Raw genomic sequence first — 19,969 nt, forward strand, 5'->3', positions numbered from 1 at the left:
CCAGAAGTCTTCAAGAGGGTTGGAAGACTCTTCGAGTACTTCGAATGACTCTAGCTTTTCGGGAAAGAAAGGAATAAATGTGGCCTGTAGGGGACCACCACCTATTTATGGCCATAGTTTTCGAAAGACTAAGAGTACCCAAAGTCCCCTAGAGACTTTGATCCAGCGACCCAATCCATTGCCCAAATTCGAGCACCCCTATTGTACTCTTCTCTTTGCCTTATAGACAAAGGTAATATTAGAGAGGCATTATTGTGGGGTGCCCTAGGAAAATCGAAACCAAAAATCCCCGAAATATTCTAAGTATCTTGAAGACCCAGATGACCCCGAAGAGTTTTCCGGAGCATAAGGCTCTCTAAGCCTCCGGAGAGTCTCTGGGACCTATCTAGCCCTTGTATCTATAAAGCCCAAGACTCATCCAAAGTCTCCCATGCCAAAGCCTTCCGATGACTCTGAAGAGTTTTTGGATCCACCTAGAAGATACTCATCAAGGGACTTGGACCCCGAATATACTTCCAGACCCTCAAGCCTCATTTGATGCATCTTTCCAGAGAGTTTGAAGACACTCATCTGCATAACCATGAGTAACATGGGTCCCACCACCAAACCTCTATAAATACCCGCCTATTCCATGGCAAAAGAACCTTTTTGGATCCTTTGACACCCCTTTGTCCTAAAGACTCGAACTCCTAGACTCATACACATTAAGACTTGGCACCCGAAGACTCACACTCTGGACCCCACATAGCTCTTTGGCAGACCCCTATCTAGAACCTACAGCGCACACACACACATGCATTTTATGTCTAAATATATCTTTGTTTGACTTAGGTATCGGAAGGCCAACATGGGAAAGATCCTCATGTGCCTTTAAATTATCTCTGTGCTATAGAATACTACCAAATCCAGTTCCTCAAAGATCCCCCAAAATCATCTGGAGACCAACCCCCTGAAGAGTTTCCAGAAATGAGTTCCCCAAAGACCCTTCCCCCCTTCGATTGATAAGCTGTGTAGCAATTAAAATTGCTTCCCCCAAAAAATAAGATGGAACATGATTTTCAAAGAGAAAGGCTCGAGTCACTTTTAAAAGGTGACAATTCTTTCTCTCAGCAACCCCATTTTGCTAAAGAGTGTTAACACAAGAGGACTCATGAATGATCCCATGGGATTGAAAAGAATAGTGTAGGGTATGATTAAAATATTCCTTCCCATTATTTGTATGAACCCCAAATTATGCATAAATGAGTTCAAAGAAATGTTGAGAGATCTTTGGAAACTTAGATTTTTCTTTCAACAAAAATAATCTGGGGACCTGAGTATAGTCATCAATAAAAGTAATGAATCATGTAGCCCAATTTAGATTAGAGACTTTGGAAGAACCCCACACATTGTAATGAATTAAATCAAAATGACCTAAAGTTTTTATTGATAAAGGTGGAAAAGATACACGATGGTGTTTAACAAGCTCACACACTTCACAATGAAAATTAGAACTAGAGACATGTAAGAATGGAGAAGGAAACATAACTTTAAGAGAACCAAAACTGAGATGACCTAAACATCTATGGTGAAGCTAATGTCAGACAATTTAGGTGATTTTTCTTATGTTTCAGTAGACTATTTCTTAGAAGCAACAAGAGCCTACAGATCATCAAGAAGATACAACCTATTTTGGACTTCAGCAGCTCCAATTTTCTTCCCTGATATTCGGTTTTGAAATACACAATGGTTGTCAGAAAAAGTAATAATGCATTCTATAGGTCTATGGTTAGTTTAGAAATAAAGATAAGATTAGTAGTGAGTTTTAGTACATGAAGGACATTAGTTAAATGAAGAGAATGTGTTGAGGTGATATGGCCTTCACTAGCAACAGTAAGAAAGGATGCATTGGCAACAGTGATTTTGTGATGCCCTAAACTTAGTTTATAGGAAATAAATGAAGTAGAATCATGAGTCATATGATCAGTAACACCTGAATCAAGTACCAAACAGTTAGGCAGAGATGTTCTAAAAGCATTAAGAGGAAGAAATAAGACGCTTACCATTTCAAGAAAATGAACAAGAACTAGAGGACTTAGAGAGTGTATCAAGGAAACCTTTTATTCATTTAATCTCTTCCTTGATATCAATACTTGATGAGGAAGTTTACTTTGGCTGAGAGTTATCTCGATTAGTGAGATTAGCTCGGTCATTGAGAATTACTTTAAAACCTCTCAATCTACTGAGTACTTGTTCTCTTCCCTAAAGTTTGAAACAATTTTCTTTTGTGTCTTGGTTTCTTACAATAGTTATACCATAAACCATCTTTGTTGGGCTTAGATCCTAGTTTAGCTGCAGCTGGAATGGTCTTGTTTACTGCCATAGCAGATCCAACAAATGTTGTTGGATCAAGCATGGCAAAACACCATGTTTCTTCCCCTCGAACAATATAGAATACCTCTACAATAGGAGGCATATGATCATTTCCCAAAATCTGCACTCTTACTTGGTTATACTCTAGGTTAAGACTAGCAAGAAAATCAAAGACTAGATCTTTATCCACAAATGCAGAGTGTGTGAGTATTTTTGGGGCAAATCATTGTCATATTCTGGTAATGATTGATCTCAAACCATATACCAGTAAGTGTGTTGTAATAATCAGTCACTATCATATCCCTCCTTACTTTATAGTAGCAGCCTTGGTCCAAAACTCATAGATAACTGTTGCATCTTGCTTCATGGAATAGCTTTGTGAAGAGACTCCCAAACATTATGAGTAGAAGATAGAAACATGCAGGTTCTACTTATTTATGGTAACATGGAGTTCCAAAGCAATGACATAATCATGACATCTTCTTCATCCCATGCCCCAAACCTTGGATCAATAAAGACAGAACCCTTGTCAGTTTGGTGAGGCAGTTTTCCACACCCTTTTGGATTGGTCTTGAGACCATTATAGATAATTATTTCCATGGAGTCGATAAGCTAAATTGATAGCATGAAGATCACTATGAGCCAAGTGTATTTTTAGTAAGCTGAAGATTACCCGAGAAATAAGTGAGTTCATCCCCTAATGGAAGATTAAAAGGATTTGGAGTGACTGCATCAAAAACTGTAGACATAGTAGTGGCGATATTGGCTAAATGGGTGTAGCAATTAAGACTGAAGAAAAGAGAGAGAATTGAGGGTAGCGATTAAACAATAATGAAGGCTATAACGACACCAAAAAATAAAAAAGAACACTCCTAAACATAGCGACGAAAAAAATTAGGGTTTTAAGAAAGGAGGCTCTGATACCATAGAGAAATAGATGAAATAAGCTAGAAAAAAAAAACTATAGATTCTTCCCTGTTGTATTCTTGAGTAGTATGCGATACTTATATACAATACATATGTTATCTCCTACATTCTAGGAACATATTTGAATATGATATACAACAAGAATTTTAAAAAAATGTTAAGATATCTGGTGCCTTATTTGCTGCCTTTATCCCTTTATTCTTGGAGTTCTCTAATCTCCAAATAACCTTATCACTTTATCCTTTTTATCTCCTATTTTTTTGTCATAAGATTAGGAGAAAAATCCAGTTGTTACTTAAGTCATCCTTAGAGTAAATTATCCACAATTTATTTTATTTCCGCAATATCAATATCTTTGTGATATTTCCAACACAATAACATTCATTGACTATATTAATTACACATCATTTTCTCATCTCATGAAAAAATTACTATTAAATTTGTTTAAATAATTAAAAAAAATCTTTCTCACTCTTATCTATGACCCTTTTTTTCTTTCTTCATTATAACAATTACAAAAAATAAAAAATATTTCTAGCAGCAACTGATTGCCATCACCAACAACCACCACAACCATCATTTAAAGGAACTTAGATCTAGGTTTTTCAATGGAAAGAGAGATTGGGGGAGGAAGGGATCGGGTTGTTACCATCTATTTTTCCTTTTTCTCATTCCAACATGGATGTGGCCAGAAAAGAAATTAAATTCTATCATTATGGCAAGCCAGACATATGAAAAAAGAGTGCAAAAAATGAAAAAGAGAGCAAGGTAAAAGGAAAAGACGGATGAGAGAATGAAGAAAATAACATTGTTGTAGTTGTATCAAAAAGTGAGGTAATTGTTGTGTAAGATAAAAGTTGTGTAAATCTCACATGCGAGAATTCCAATTGGGTAGTTGATTTTGCTGCCTTATATCATGTTACTTCTCAACGCGAATTCTTCACATCCTATGGCACTGGTGATTTTAATGAATTTAGGATGGAACATGATGGGGTATGCAAAATTGTTGGCATAAGATGTATTCATCTAAAAACCAATAGTGGATTTGTATTGGTGCCCAAAAATGTTGAGTGCTTGATGATGAGGGTTATGTGAGCTATTTTGGTGATGAACTTGGAAGATCACTAAAGATTCCCTTGTGATTGCTAGAGGCAAGAAAATAGGCCTATATCACACATAGACAAAAGTATGTACATAGGAGATAAATGCAATTGAAGGTTCCTCTAGTGATTTATGGCATAAACAACTCAATCATATGAGTAGAAGGGTTTGAGCATTCATATTAAGAAGAAACTCCTCTTGTTGAAATGTACACATCTAAATATTTGTACTTATTGTCTTATTGGCAATCAACACAAAGTTGTATTTAACAAATCCTCTCAATCTAGAAAATCTCATGTTGTAAACTTGATCCACATTAATGTTTACACCATGGATGTTAGAACCCTTGGCGGTCTCTTTTATTGATGATCATTCTAGGAAAGTTTGGGCCTTTTCTTTGAAATCTAAAAACAAGGTGCTCGAGACATTCAATAGTTACATGTCAGCATTGAAAGAGAAATAGAAGGTAGTTGAAATGTGTTCAAGGAGATAACGAGGGTGAGCATAAAGGTCCATTTGAGAAATATTGTAAGGACCATGACATCAAGTTTGACAAAATAGTGTCTAAGACATCTTAATAGATTGGAGTGGTAGAAAGAATGAATCACGCCATTATTGAAAGGATTAGATGTATGCTCTCTCATGCAAAGTTGTCAAAAGGTTTTTGGGGTCAAGAAATGAGAATTGTAGTTGACTTGATGAACCTTGCTCCTTTAACTCCTCTGAATGGTGATGTTCCAAAAAAGGTTTGGATAGGAAAAAAAGTTTCATATGGTTACTTGAGAGTATTTGGTTGTAGGGCATTTGTTCACATTTCAAAAGATGAAAGATCCAAGTTTGATAATAAGGTAAAATAGTGTATCTCCTTTGTAACAAAGGGACAAAACCAGAAACGTAACAGAGAGAAAATAAGATAGTTGTTAAGGAGAAAATATGTTTGTTATTGAACTTAAATTTGAATTACAAAGGTAGATATTTATAATATCTACCCACTAACAATTTCCCTAAAATTTGTCACTCCCAACCACTCAAGCCATTTTCTCCAACAGTCAAAACATGCGGAAACTAAAAACAACTTCTCCTAATTTTACTCCACTAACATTCGCTGGAGCAAACAATAAGATTGACCTAGTCTAACCATTTAAAAACAAATAAGAAAATAGAATAGATAACAAACTCCACGTAAAACATGCATTAATTTTCAAGACGCCCTCTTAGTTCATGCTTACGATCAATGACACCAAGAGCAACTCTGAATGACTCAAACTTTCCTTTCGCCAAAGCTTTTGTAAAAATATCTGCAACCTGTTGATTCGCACCAATGCATTTCAACTCTATTTCTTGGCTTAACATTTTCTCTCTCACAAAGTGATGATGGATCTTAATATGCTTTGTCCTGGCATGAAACACATGATTTGAATCCAATTTCATAGCACTTTCACTATCACATTTAATTTGCACCATTCCAATAACCTTACATGAAATTTCTTTCAATAAACACTTCATCCAGATGCATTCTTGAGTAGTCATAGTTGCTACTGCATACTCTACTTCAGTGCTTAATAAAGAAACTTTTGATTGCTTCTTGCTGCATCAAGAAATTGCTGTTGAGCCAATGTTGAAATAGTAACCTGAAGTTGAACGACAGCCATTAACATCTCCAGCCCAATCTCCATCGGTGTAGCCACTCAAAAGAAACTCTTCAGTTTTCTTTTAAACATGGGTGTCATATAAAGCATATTTGGATAGATAATGCGAAGGAATATTTTAATCATATTCTACACTATTTTTTTCAATCCCATGGGATCATTCATGAGTCCTCTTGTGTTGACACTCCTTAGCAAAATGGGGTTGCTGAGAGGAAGAATTGTCACCTTCTAAATGTGACTCGATCCCTTCTCTTTAACACCTATGTTCAATCTTATTTTTGGGGGGAAGCAGTTTCAACTACTACATAGCTTATAAATTGAACCCCGCCTTGGATCCTTGACTAGAAAAGTCCCCTTAAAAAACTCTATGTTTCCTACCCTCACCTACCATATTTGACTTATTTACCTTTCAAGGTCTTCAGTTGCACCACTTTTGTTCGTATCCACAAAATCAATCTCACTAAACTTGACCCTAAAGCACTTAATGCCTATTTCTTGGTTATTCTAACACTAAAAAGGGATACAAGTATTATCCCTCTTCTTGAAAGTTCTTTATATCCCTTGATGTCTCTTTTCATGAAGATCAACCATTTTTCCCTTCTCCCAATCTTCATCCTCCCTAGGAGAACTATTCCACTTCAGAAGATGAGGCTTTTCTCCTTCCTTTACCTACAGCAACTAACCATGATCAATCCTTACAGCCTTTACCTATAGCAACTAACCATGACTAGCCCCTGCCACCTTTACCTACAACAACCATGACCAATCTACAACAATTGACCATAACCAGCCCTTGCCTACAGCAACTACCCAAGACCAACCTTTGCCTTTACCAATATCCACTAATCATGACTAGTCTATAGCCAATTATGACCACATTTTAGTCAATGACCATTCTATAACCAGTAATCAATCTTTCCCTACGCCAACCTCACCATTGAAACCTCTAAATTAGCAAGAGACAAGGAAGCCTACACATGTATAATCAAGAAGACCACAGCCTAATTCAGACTAAGAGCTACTCCCAATTTTCAACTCGATGTCAAGTAATGAAATTTTGAAACTTGGTTATTCTAACTTTCAGAGTCCTAATGATCTTAAGCGGTGTATCACATTGAGAAAGGATACCTGTAAGTATACTCAACACCCTATTTCTCAATTTGTTACCTCTCACAAATTATCTTTGTAGCATTCAGCCTTTCCTTCAAATCTTGACTCCATAATTGTCCCGAGGACTGTTCATGAAGCATTAAAAGATAAGAACTAGAATCTTGCTATAAGGGATGAAATGAATGCCCTATAAAAAAAAATAAGACTTGAGAGGTGGTTGATCAACCAAAAGAAAAAGGGGTAGTAGGCTGTAAATTGGTTTATACACTCAAATACAAAGCTAATGGGTCGTTGGAAAGGTATAAAGCTCACTTAGTTACAAAAGACTGTACACAAATCTATGAGATTGACTACTAAGAAACTTTTACACCAATGATTAAAATGGGTACTATTAGAATCCTATTATCTCTTACAACCTGCTTTGACTAGCATCTACAATAGTTTGATGTTAAAAACGTCTTCCTACATGGAGATTTAAAAGAATAGGTTGTCATGGAATTACCACCAAGTTTTGAGAATAAATTTGGGCCAAACAAAGTGTGCAAGCTGAGGAAAGGTCTTTATGGACTAAAGCAAACCCCTAGAACATGGTTTGGTAGATTTATTGAAGTTATGCTAAGGATGGGATATCGACAAAGCCAAGGATATCACACTCTCTTCATTAAACACTCAAAGGAAGGTAAACTTACTATCCTCATAGCATATGTTGATGATATAATTGTGAATCGTGATGATAATATTGAAAAAGAAAAATTGAAGATTCAATTGGCTAAAGAGTTTGAAATTAAAGATTTGAAAATGTTGAGATATTTTCTAGGGATTAAAGTTGCCTACTCTAAACAAGGCACATTTATTCCCAAAGGAAATATGTTCTTGATTTGCTCAAAGAAATAATGAAGCTAGGATGTCGAGCTTCCAATAACCCAATTGAGCAAAATCACAAATTGGGGGGACAAAAAGATAGAAGTGTTGTTAATAAAGGTCAATATCAAATACTAGTAGGAAGGTTAATTTATCTATCTCATATACGACCTAATGTTGCCTATTCAGTAGGGGTTGTTAGCAAATTTATGCATGATCCTAGAGAAAAACATATGAAAGTTGTTCACAAACTCTTATAGTATCTGAAAGCCACACCAAATAGAAGAATTCTATTTAAAATAGGAGGAAAATTGACTATGGAAGCTTATATGGATATTGATTATGCTGGATCATTGACAGATGGGAGATCTACTATAGATTATTATATATTTTTTGGAGGAAACATTATTTCATGGAAGAGTAAAAAATAGTTGGTAGTATCCAAATCTAGTGTTAAGGAGAGTAATGGCTTATGAAATTTGTGAGTTATTATGGTTGAGAATCATTCTCAACAATTTGGGATTAAAAGGAGCAAAATCTATGAGGTTATATTGCGACAATAAGTTAACAATAAATATAACATATAGTCCAGTGTAACATGATCAAACTAAACATATAGAGATTGATTGACATTTCATCAAAGAGAAATTAGACAATGGTCTCATCATCATGAAGGAATTCACGTATGGTGGTGCAGATAAAATTTAAAAATTTTATGTGCATCAAACATACACAACGGAAGTAATAAATACACACACCATACACAACTTAGATTTTTAAGCAACATTATTTCATCATATGAAAGACAATAAATGAATACCTAATGTCCAATGTCCAATGTCAGGTTGGATACAAAAACCATTTCTGTATCGAGACCGAATCCACCTCAAGTCGTGGTGGTCCTAGTCCGTCCACACCACGCTATCCAGTATCTCTCTGTGCACCTCTTCCCGTGCTAGCCTAAAGATTCCGTACCACCAGCTCCCATGTTTCTCTTACGCATGACAACCATGCACCTATTAATTTACAGAGACAAAAGTAGAAAAAGACAAAAAAAAAAATGAAGCAAAAAACAAAAGCCAAGACAAGTTCTCTTTAATCCAATTGCTCCCACATCCAAAATAGAAGCTACCCGATATCTCCATCTCCTCCTCCAATCAACTCCCACGCGGACCGCACTTAAAAAGGCTAAGGCAGCACCAAGAATCGACTCCCATCCACTAGGCAGTTGACTACCGAGGCAGTCAACTCTCAATGCTCTAACACACTAACCGTTAACACATTGTTGTCATTAACATTTAATGACACATCTGAGACACAATGGGTACATAGTGTTGATATCAAACGTAACACTATATGGTGTGTGACTTTTTAGGTTCATTGTCTGCTAGCAAACAAATAACACCAAACCCCGTTTGGCACCAGTCAACACCTTAACCCATCACAAGAATCTCTCCATATCCCAGTGATAATCTGAAAGGTCCTAAGAAGCGCCTAGCAGCAGTTTAGGACAATATAAAAGACAGTGAAGTCTCACTTCAAGTGAACCTATTACAGTTGACGATTATCATGTGCTATAATTCTTCCATCACCTAACGTCCCAACTGAGCGAGATTCATGAAATGATAAACTCACAAGCTCAGTAACTATGTGTCAGATCTTATTAGAGTGACTAGATGACACATCAGGAAACACATTTTCTGATAATCAATTTGCCCTAACCAGGGATTGTCTTGTCACACTAATAGTAGACCACATAAGACATTCACCCCCCATTAATAACAAGGGTGATGGATCATATCCCTGAACACCTACATGCCTCCATATACCAGTAATACATAACCACATAGATGAACCTATCCACCTTGCAATTAGATGGTTCGACCCATTAGCAAATCCCGCACACCAATACACAAGACAACTATGTCAGTTCAAGTCTAAGGATTAGCTACACTATCGCAACTAAACGACATGACCATTATCCACAATATCATGTGGTCAGTCATCAGTGTCACATTCAATGCGTTGTTCTCCAACAACCACCCACAAGTTTACTAAAGACATCCACACATCATATGGTAGGTGACTCACCACCATTACCATCAATAACTCATACTGATCAAAGTAGCAAACTATGTGCTAGTCCATGATCGACTAATTAGAATTCTCGTCTAATTAACCTAAGAATTATGAATCATTTAACATTTCTTGTCACTAGAGAATCTTATCACATATTATTAACACTTAAGAATAAGACTCTCCAACAGAAAACCTAAAGACACTTTAATGTATCAAACTAGAGAATTTATAAATAAGATAAACTTATCTTTTATTAATATATATAAAAAGATACAATAAATATATTTATATTTATTACAAACCCGCTAGACGCCATCTAAATCTAGCATTAAGGCATACTACACTAACACATCATATTATATGTCTCTTCAAATAATTAATAGACAAATGTCTTTACAAAAGGTCTTCCTATAATTAAATTTGAAGAAATTACATGCAAATTAAGAATGAAAAATATCCACTCACCAGCTTGAGTGGGAGTGTGAAAATATCACAAAGATATTGATATTGTGGAAATAAAATAAATTGTGGACATTTTACTTGAATGATAACTTGAGTAATAGCTAAATTTTTCTCCTAATCTTATAGCAAAAAAAAAAAAAAAATGAGATAAAAAGGATAAATTAATAAGATGATTTAAATATTAGAAAACTCTAAGAATAAAGGGACAACAACAGCAAATAAGGCAACAGACATCTCAATAGTTTTTTTAAAATTATTTTTGTTGTATATGATTTATTTTATCTTTTTAAACATATTCAAATATGTTCAGATAATCTAGATATTCTGTACAAATATCCCATACTACTCAAAAATACAATAAAAAAAAAAATCTACAATTTTTTTTCAGCTTGTTTCGTCTTTTTCTACAAATTGTTATTCCTTTGAATCCATGGATGTTATTGTTATTTCTCATAACTCCAGAATGAATGTGTGTTTCATACCAAAGCTCAAAAATGCAGAGTGCAATTTACCTTATTACCCTATTTTCTCAAAGATTTGCGTGTTCTAGCATGCAGATGTTTATAAACATGAAGAGTTTCGCTAATTTTAACATCTAACTGAAGTCTTTTATAAGCATCCCAAATGAACTTACTAGATTTGTAATTGAAGTCTATTTCTTTATTATGAGCATTATGTATATATAAGTACTACAATTTCTTTTTTGTTCTAGAGTAGGACTACGACCTTAACTTAAGTCTATCTTGTATGCATATATTTAAAATATAACATAGCATTTATTATAAAATAATTTTAATTTTGGTTTTGATACAGAATTAAAAAAAAAAATTGAAAGAAATAATCATGGTTTTATCAACAATACCATATTTATTCGGCCTTTTTATTTTTTTCTGATAATTTTAAATTTAATTAGATTAGATTTTAATTAACGCAGTAATGCCTAAAAATCAAAATAAAGGTGGTGTCCACAGCAGGGAGAGCAATTTAACCAAATGCTTATTATCTTCGATAATTAAAATCCAATTAGATTTTAACCCGCTCATTTATAATAAACAAATACAAACTGGCATTGAGCTTTTATATTAAATATATAAAAATCAGTATACGTATTTAGTTTTATATCCTATATAACATAACAAAAATCTTCAGTTGAAAGAAGCATACATAAAGAAACCTCTAAAAATGAGCTAAATGAACCTAAAATCAAACACTTTAACCAACTTGTTCACAAACGAAAAGCACCTAAATACCCTTAAAACAAAATCAAAAATTCAACTCAACTCAAATTTATTTATTCAACTAAATAGACGAACGTAAACAAATCCAAATGGAGTTGCAGCCCTAGTGTAATAGATCAACCTTGCATTTGCGGAGAGAACAGATCTAATTTCAGATCAAAATCCCAAAAAAGAAACCAAAATAACACAGCAAGTCAAAGTCTCATATCCAATAGAGGGGCTGATATATAGGATACCCAGAAAAATAACCAATCCTTACCAACACAAGAACATTTTAATCATTTTATAGGGCCATTCTCAGATGAGAGAGAGAGAGAGAGGATTTCAATGCCAGTGTGAAACATGATCGATGTTATGAAGGGTCTTTTCTCAAACAAACGAGAATTAAAGATGACTGAATTTTCACCTCTGCAAGGAACCTTCGGGAAAACTGGATTCAGGAAGAGTTCCCCATCCTATTAATGACAGGATTTGGCAACCATCATCCAACCAAACCCTGAGACGGCTTTACAGATAGATACTAAATAGCAATCTCACCCGCATCAAACATATCCCTAAATCTTTTAAAATAGTTTCATGCTCTCAAAAGTTTAAAAACAGTTCTACCAAACCTTTTGCCTGCGGTAGTGTTTCCCTAGAACCAGAGTTTTCTAATTTAAGCCGCTGCACCAGGAGCAGTTTCTGACTTGTCGGTCTCCATAGGCTCCGCAGCAGTTGGTGGCACCCCGCTGTTGGCATCCCCAGTACTCTCATTAGGACTGGCACCCGCGTTGGCATTCTCGGCACCTTGAGATTGTGGTTCGCTTCCTTGGGGAGATGCCGGTACTGATGCTTCAGGCGTGGCTGGCTTGTCTGGCTTAGGTTTCGTCATAATCGGCCTGCAAAACCTGTTTAACAAATCCTACAAAAGTTAATATCAAAACAATAAACTGGGAATGAGTAGTTCCAGTGCAGACTCCATGACCAGTGGTATCCAACTCGAGGCCCATGATAAACTCCTAAACCGTCTACTTTCGACAATCATCAATAAACAGACAAGAAGATACAAGATTCATCTCAAACCTTTTGGAAAGAAAAGCAACAGGCGAAGTAAACAAGAAATATTAAAGAAAAATGAAACGGTACCTGTCGAGGGTTTCAGCCTTCTTTCTAACATCAGCTGACAATAGAACTGGGGCTGCATATTTGGGTAGGGAGTCCTGCTGTTGTTTTTTATCACTCAACCAAGCCTCAGACTCAGCACATCCATTCAGAACCTACCCATCAACCAAAAATGAAGTTAGAAAACTAATTGCAACCAATCATGACTAGAGAGAGAGAGATCATTCACCTTTTCCTTCTCAGCCAAGTCAATGTGCTCAAATTTAGAATCATTTAGCATTGCAGCTTCTCTGTAACTCTTAATACAATAGAGAAGTTGATCAATCACCGATCCCCTCTCACTGAACTCCTTGTACCGCTCCTCAATTGGATCACCTTGCTGCCAATTTCAAATTCCAAGTCGGGTACATAACTCTAGTAAACTGAAGCAGACAGCCAACAAAGAAAATAAATGAAAGCAAACCTTCTTGAGCTCCTCAAGCTTAGCAATGTATACACCTTTGGTTTCATCCTCACCATCTTCATACAACCAATCTTCCACCTGCTGCAGTTTAGCAGTAAACTCTTCCCTCTCTGAATCGGTAACAAACTCTTGGTATTTGTCATAAAGCTGGGTAACAAGAAGGAACTCAGTTCAATGTATCCAAATTTCTAAAAGCAGCTGTTCTACAAAGGGTATAGAAGCTATTCTAAACTAAGGAACTCAGTTCAATGTATCCAAGCCTCTAAAAGAAGCTGTTCTACAAAGGGTCATTACAATACCTTGTTTCTCATGTCATAGACATAGGCTTCAACAGCATTTTTCTTGTCTTTTGTTTCTTCCATGATTCGATCCTGCAAAGCCATTTCAAACTCCTTCTCTACCGCTTTCTGCAAGTCTGTAGAAGCCATTCCTCCATAAACCATCTCAGATACAGGAATGTTTGTTTTCTTCACCTTCTTCTTTGGAGCCTCAACCTACTCAAAGAAAATCAATAATTTTCATCTAGCACAAATAAAAAAACAATTTTCAAATGAAAGACCAGCTACAGTTCAATTTCATATTTGATTGAGTCCTCATTCTTCGAGAATCAAGAGCTACTCCCAGAATGGGATATAAATAACTTATTCACATAGCGGATTTGGAGATTAAGAAGGAAGACAACCATCACACAAAGGACAGATTGAACCAATACCTTTATTCAAAACTATTTTTCATGCAAAGTCTATACCATGTAGGGGAAATACAATACGGCTGTGCACCTAAAACCCCAGAGTGGAAGGGAAAGAGTTATATCACTACTTAGTCTAGTTAGAATGTGACAAAGTGAAATGATTCACTGTCTCCACACAGACTTCATTGTAAAGGAATCCTTTAAATGGCTCTGGACCACCATTCAGCTATATAAGTCTCCAGGCCAAGCTGAAAGCAATTCACTGCAAGATGTCTTTAGCATCCACAACTGAAAATTTTGGTCAGGGACCGATATTTCTCCAGCACTAAAGCAATCTGTCTGGTCAGGAGTTTTTACCCACACCTAACCCCAACTCAAACACACCATCAACTTCTTTCTTTTAAATATGTAAAAACAAGCCAGACACTATAAATCAAACCCCGTGCAGCAAAGCTATGAAATGGATGACTGCTTAAGACAGTATATGACTGTACATTCTTTTGTGCGTTTATAGCATATTATGGGAACAACCACTACTAACCTTGGCATCTGTTTCCATTTCAACAGTCTTCTCTTCAGACTCAGGGGCACCGTTCTCAGCCCCAGGAACATCAGCCTTTGAATCTTGCATATTTACATCAGCTTCAGTAGCTGGGGGAGCAGCATTGCTTGAAGCTTCATCTGTCTCCATCTTAGCAGCTTCTTTAGTTGCCTCTTTAACAACTGGGACTTCAACTTCCTCCTCTTCCAAAAGCTGATAAAAAATCAAAGAGTATATGAACAATATAAACTGCTCTGTTACCAAAGCAGAGAACAAAAAACAAAAATAAAAATAAAGCCACTCAAGCTGTTCTCATGACTTACAGTCGCTGACTCAACCGATACAATGCCATGCAGATTCAAACGAACTTTCACTTTCAATTTTGCCCGTTCACTCTTTGTGGATTGAACAGGTCCAATCTGTCCACAAACATGTACATCAATGTCATGAATGATCCAAGAAACTCATAACCACTTGCAGAACACAATACACTTCCACAGTTGGTAGAACACTTACCGTGTATCTGCTAATCTCTGCCGGTGCGTGCACTTCATTGACATCAGCATACTGAACATCTATTGAAAAAGTTTCCGATCTATAGAATGTCAAAGCCTTAATACTAGGTATTGGATTCCCTTTCGGGAAAATAATACGGCTTTGTTGATTCTCAGCAGCTCCATTTTGAGCATCCGGTGCAGCACCTTTCCATGACACAGCAATGGGAAATGGAAAACTCTCGTTGACCTTTACAAAAGGACAAATTATTGCTCATAAAACAAGGCCATAACACAAACAGTTCCAGTTAATCTAAAACATGAACTGCAGCATGGGGAACAAGATGCTATTTATAAGCAAGCCCTGTACCTCTCTAGATGGTACCAAAATGTACAAGACAAAGAAGAAACAAACTATTTATCACACAACCTATATCATGCATATAATTTGTTTCATTTAAAGAACATTACATATGTAGATTTTTTGACAGAAGCTGCTTAATATAAATGTGTTTGTTTTACATCTTGGTATGCATGGTATCAACCTAAAAATGAAATCCAAGAAGTGAATTGCATTACAAGGAACATGTCACCAATCACAAAGGAAACTTACTTCTCTAGAATGTACTGATACATACAAGACCAAGAAGAAACAAACTATACGTGATATCCCTATGTTATGAATATAACTTGTATCACAAATATATATGTGCATGTATATTAATTATCTAATAGAACCTATACAATATGGATGAAGTCCCTATATAAATGGTTTGCATAATCACAAAATATGGCCAAGTTCCTTAAAATTCAATTTAATTAAAAAAAGAGAGAGAGAGAGAGAGAGAGAATTGCAACATGGGGGAAAATAATGAGAATTATAATAATATGAATGACTTCCTTAACATCTTCAAATGCTTATTATCAAACAATTATATGATGAGACAGAGATCCTTATAAGTGAATTTAATCCAAAAGGATAATTGGAAGCAAGGTAAAATGATGCCAATTAGGAGCACTTCCTGCATCTACCAACAAAGTACCAAAATGTACCAAGATCTGGAATAAACAATCTACAGATAAAATCGTATATTATGCACTTGTGTGACATAACACACATTAGATACATAGTTCTATCACAGAAACCACATGATTCAAATGACTTCCTATATAAATTGATATATACAGTATAAACCGACTACATAGTAAGATTGAGTTCCTTTTATAACTAGATATGCATAATATAACTTGATTCCTTTAGTAAGCTTATATAAACTAGAAATATTCTCCCCCAAGAAAGAACAAATAGAAAAACCTATCAAATAGTTTGTATGTAATAAACAAATGGGCACATGGACTATGTTCCCAGAGTGCATGAAGTCGCATCTTCTGATAATTCAAAATTGAACTAGACTCCCATCAGTTAACAAAATACAACATCTAGAGTGAAGCATCTTTCAATGCACCGGGGTCAACTGATGCCCTCTGGAAAACAACATAGGCCCAAACTAAGACCACAAGAAAGATAAATAGATAAATAAGAGGAAAAGCAATAATTACAATCAGCAGAAGAAATTTATACCTGAAATTCCCGGACTTTGAATGTGGGGCTGAGGATTGCACACTGCAAGGCACAGCCTTTGGCAACACACTCACTTGCATTCATTGTACGTCTAGGTTCCTTGCCAAAGAATTCTGTCAGTATTCTGATTATGGCAGGAACCCTAGAGCCTGAACCAACAACCTCAACTGCATGAATATTCTCAACCGTCAGGCCAGCTTCTGAAAGAGCCTTCTCCAATGGCTTTATCACGCGTTCCAAAATTGGAATGCTTATCTGCTCAAACTCTTCTCTCTTGATGAAACCCCTAACATCCTTTTCATCCATCAAACATTCTATATTCAGAGGTGCCTCTGGGTTAGCACTAAGAACTTTCTTCAGCTTTTCACAAGCGGCACGAAGCCGGAGGCAGGCCCTAGCATTCTGGAAAACATCAATCTTGTATTCTTCCTTGAACTTTGCAGCAAAATGCTGGAATAGAACTTCATCAAAATCTCTGCCACCTAAAGATCGGTCGAAAGAATGGGCCAATATCTTCAGTTGGCCCCTCTTAAAACCAGCTATGCAAACTTGCATACTAGCGTGGCCAATATCAACAAATGCAACATTTAACTGATCATTCTCAGGTAAATCTGTCTTATAAATTCCAAATGCCAAAGCAGTTGCAGTGGTTTCATGCATCAACCGGAGAGGATGCAAACCTGCAATAGCAGCCGCATCCAAGACAGCTCTTCTTTGAAGATCAGTGAAATAAACAGGAATCCCAATACAGCAATCCACCACTGCAGCATTGAGATTCTTCTCTGCTATGCCCTTCAGATTTGAAAGAACCATGCCCAGTACTTGGGTAGGCGTAAATGTTTTTGCTTCTCCCAAATATCGAGCATTAATCAATGGGTATCCATCTGGACCTTCGGAGACAGCAAAAGGCAGCACTTTGAGATCTTGTTGCAGCTCAGGATCTGAAAACTGGCGTCCAATCAGCCTCTTTACCTGAGAAATCGTATTCTTTGGATTCATCATGCTTGAAGCAGCCCCAGCTGTTCCAAGAAACCGCTGTTTCTCACCAAAGCACACAATGGCAGGAGTCTCACGCTTGGATTCATCATTAAGAACAATATCAATGCCTCTTTGCCTTGCAACTGCAACAACGCAGCTCTCATTGCCAAAATCAAAACCCACTACGCTCATCTTCAACAGAAAGTTTAGCTTTGGAGCACAAAAACTCTAAAATAAGCAAGAGCCTGCAAAATTAACAAATCAAATCCCATTTAGTGCTTACTCAAGTTCATGGCGAACTATGATGTACCCCTAATAAATTCAAGTGTAAGGGCCTACTAGAGGACAGTGGAGTAATAGTCCCGTTCAGCGCACACCATCTCAGCTACATAATTGACACAAAAACATAAATCTTCATTTTTTAACAGCCTGGAGTAAAAACATCCAGAAAATAAATAGTCTCTGATCCTTGGCCAATAAAAATCACATTCATCAATAAATGAATTCCTCCAAAGGTTTTACTGCTAAGCTGTTTTCACAAGTTACGCCAACCACATATTATCCGCATAAGTGTTAACACGAAAAACAACAAAATTATGCTCAACAATGCAGTCATTTCACTACTGCATCGGAAACAGATCATTCAAAAAAGCAACGCAAACAAAACCCGATCACCAAAAGCGCAAAAATCGCGACGTCATTTTCAAACAGCAGCACCATCAAAACAGAATTAAATAATCAGACAAGCCCATCATTTCTACGAGACCGCCATAACACGCAAGGTGCGAACAGAAGTCGCTGCATCTGAACCAAAGGCGAAAAAAAACCTACATTCCGATCCCCGCGGGCAATTGAACAGTGAAAATCTGAACCACCGCCGAGAGGAGATGAATCTAGAGCGAGAAGCACGCAGATCTGAGAATATCTAGGGTTTATGAGGATCATCGTACCTTGGAGATACGGAAACGGATCGGGCAAGCCGCGGCGTCCGGCCTACTCGCTCTGGAATCGTGAAGACTCGCTTCGAATCTGGAAAGAGGAGAAGAGGTGGGGGACAAAAGAGGGGTTTAATAGGTTAGATTTGACGAACAAGGGTTTGTGTGGAAATTTCTATAGGCGTCGAGAGATGCTTGATCCTTCTAGAAAGATCTTCCAAAAGGGGCATATATTTAGTGGACCGTGGATCGTATCATTATCATTTGGTGGGTTGGGCTTCTACCGCCTTGCATTTTTGAAGGGCTTCAAATCTCTGTGGGAAGAGATGCACATAACATCGTACGCTTTTCATTTTTAATTCTTGGATTTGATTTTTTTACAAAAAAAAAAAAAATTCCCTCTTTCTCATTCGTTGCCCATGACTAGAGGTCGCCAAGAAAATCGCTTTAGTCTATCGAAAATGTATTACCATGTTGGTGGCTCTCATAACTTTTAATTGTCGTAACTGAAGTATAGCAATTGACAGCGACGATAAGAGAAAAAAATAATAATTTAAAATGAAATAAAAAAAATATAAAAACTTATTCTAGTCTCAATACATGGTTGAAAGATATGCTTAAATGTTATTTAGATTCAAAATAAAACTAAAGAATATATGTTTAAATGTTTTTCAAATTAAATTCTAATAAATAATATTAATCAAAGAAAACTATCAATATGAAAATAATACATTTTTGTCCAATCAAAATTTCAATACAAGGCTGAAAGATTGTTCTAAAAAGTATAAACAAGCTTGCTAATTGGTCGAACTAAGTTAAATTTAATATTAATTAGTAATATTGTTCGAATCCATTTTACTTTGATCATATCTCTATATCTTTTATTTAATGTTATTTAAAAGTGGAATTCTATTTAATTTTTGGAATTTCATAAAATTTGAAATCCTAATTGTATAAGAGTTATAAAAAAAATGACAAATTAATTAAATATATACATATATATAGTTATAATAGGTAAGTTGTCATTTGTTTCCAATTAACACTTTTAGAGGCTTCAGATCTCTACCACTGTCAATAAAAATAAATCGAATATAGTTTTAACTTTATTACAATAAAGATTAATTCATTCGATTTATCTTCATCAAGTTTGCGTTTATCGTAATTAAATATGTGTTTTTTTTATTGTGTTTATGTTCATTATCATTGAATTTATCTTTAGTTTGGGTATACAACCGAAGAGTGTGCCACCCTAAAGGACCAAATAGAATGCCTGATTAGGGAAGGATATCTTCGCCAATATGTTTATAAACCGGATCAAAGGCGATCCTCGCAGGGCAATTCGGATAGGTAAAGAAGCCGCAACCCTTAGAGACGGCACCAAGCAAGCTACAGGCAAAACATCGGA

General features: G+C 36.1%; 1 protein-coding gene across 1 annotated transcript; it reads right to left on the reverse strand.

Annotated features, from left to right (window-relative positions):
* Positions 1-11,981: 11,981 nt before the first annotated feature.
* On the reverse strand, positions 11,982-18,750 carry LOC127794998 (heat shock 70 kDa protein 14-like). Its single transcript, XM_052326382.1, has 10 exons — positions 18,580-18,750; positions 16,652-17,874; positions 15,092-15,319; positions 14,899-14,994; positions 14,576-14,788; positions 13,643-13,837; positions 13,344-13,490; positions 13,110-13,259; positions 12,905-13,035; positions 11,982-12,666 (listed from the first exon to the last, which is right to left on the reverse strand). Exons 2-10 carry the CDS (start codon positions 17,819-17,821, stop codon positions 12,435-12,437), a joined length of 2,562 nt encoding a protein of 853 aa, XP_052182342.1. The 5' UTR covers positions 17,822-17,874; positions 18,580-18,750; the 3' UTR covers positions 11,982-12,434.
* Between the last annotated feature and the right edge of the window lie 1,219 nt (positions 18,751-19,969).

This window comes from Diospyros lotus, chromosome 2, assembly GCF_014633365.1.
Source record: "Diospyros lotus cultivar Yz01 chromosome 2, ASM1463336v1, whole genome shotgun sequence".
NCBI lineage: Eukaryota > Viridiplantae > Streptophyta > Magnoliopsida > Ericales > Ebenaceae > Diospyros > Diospyros lotus.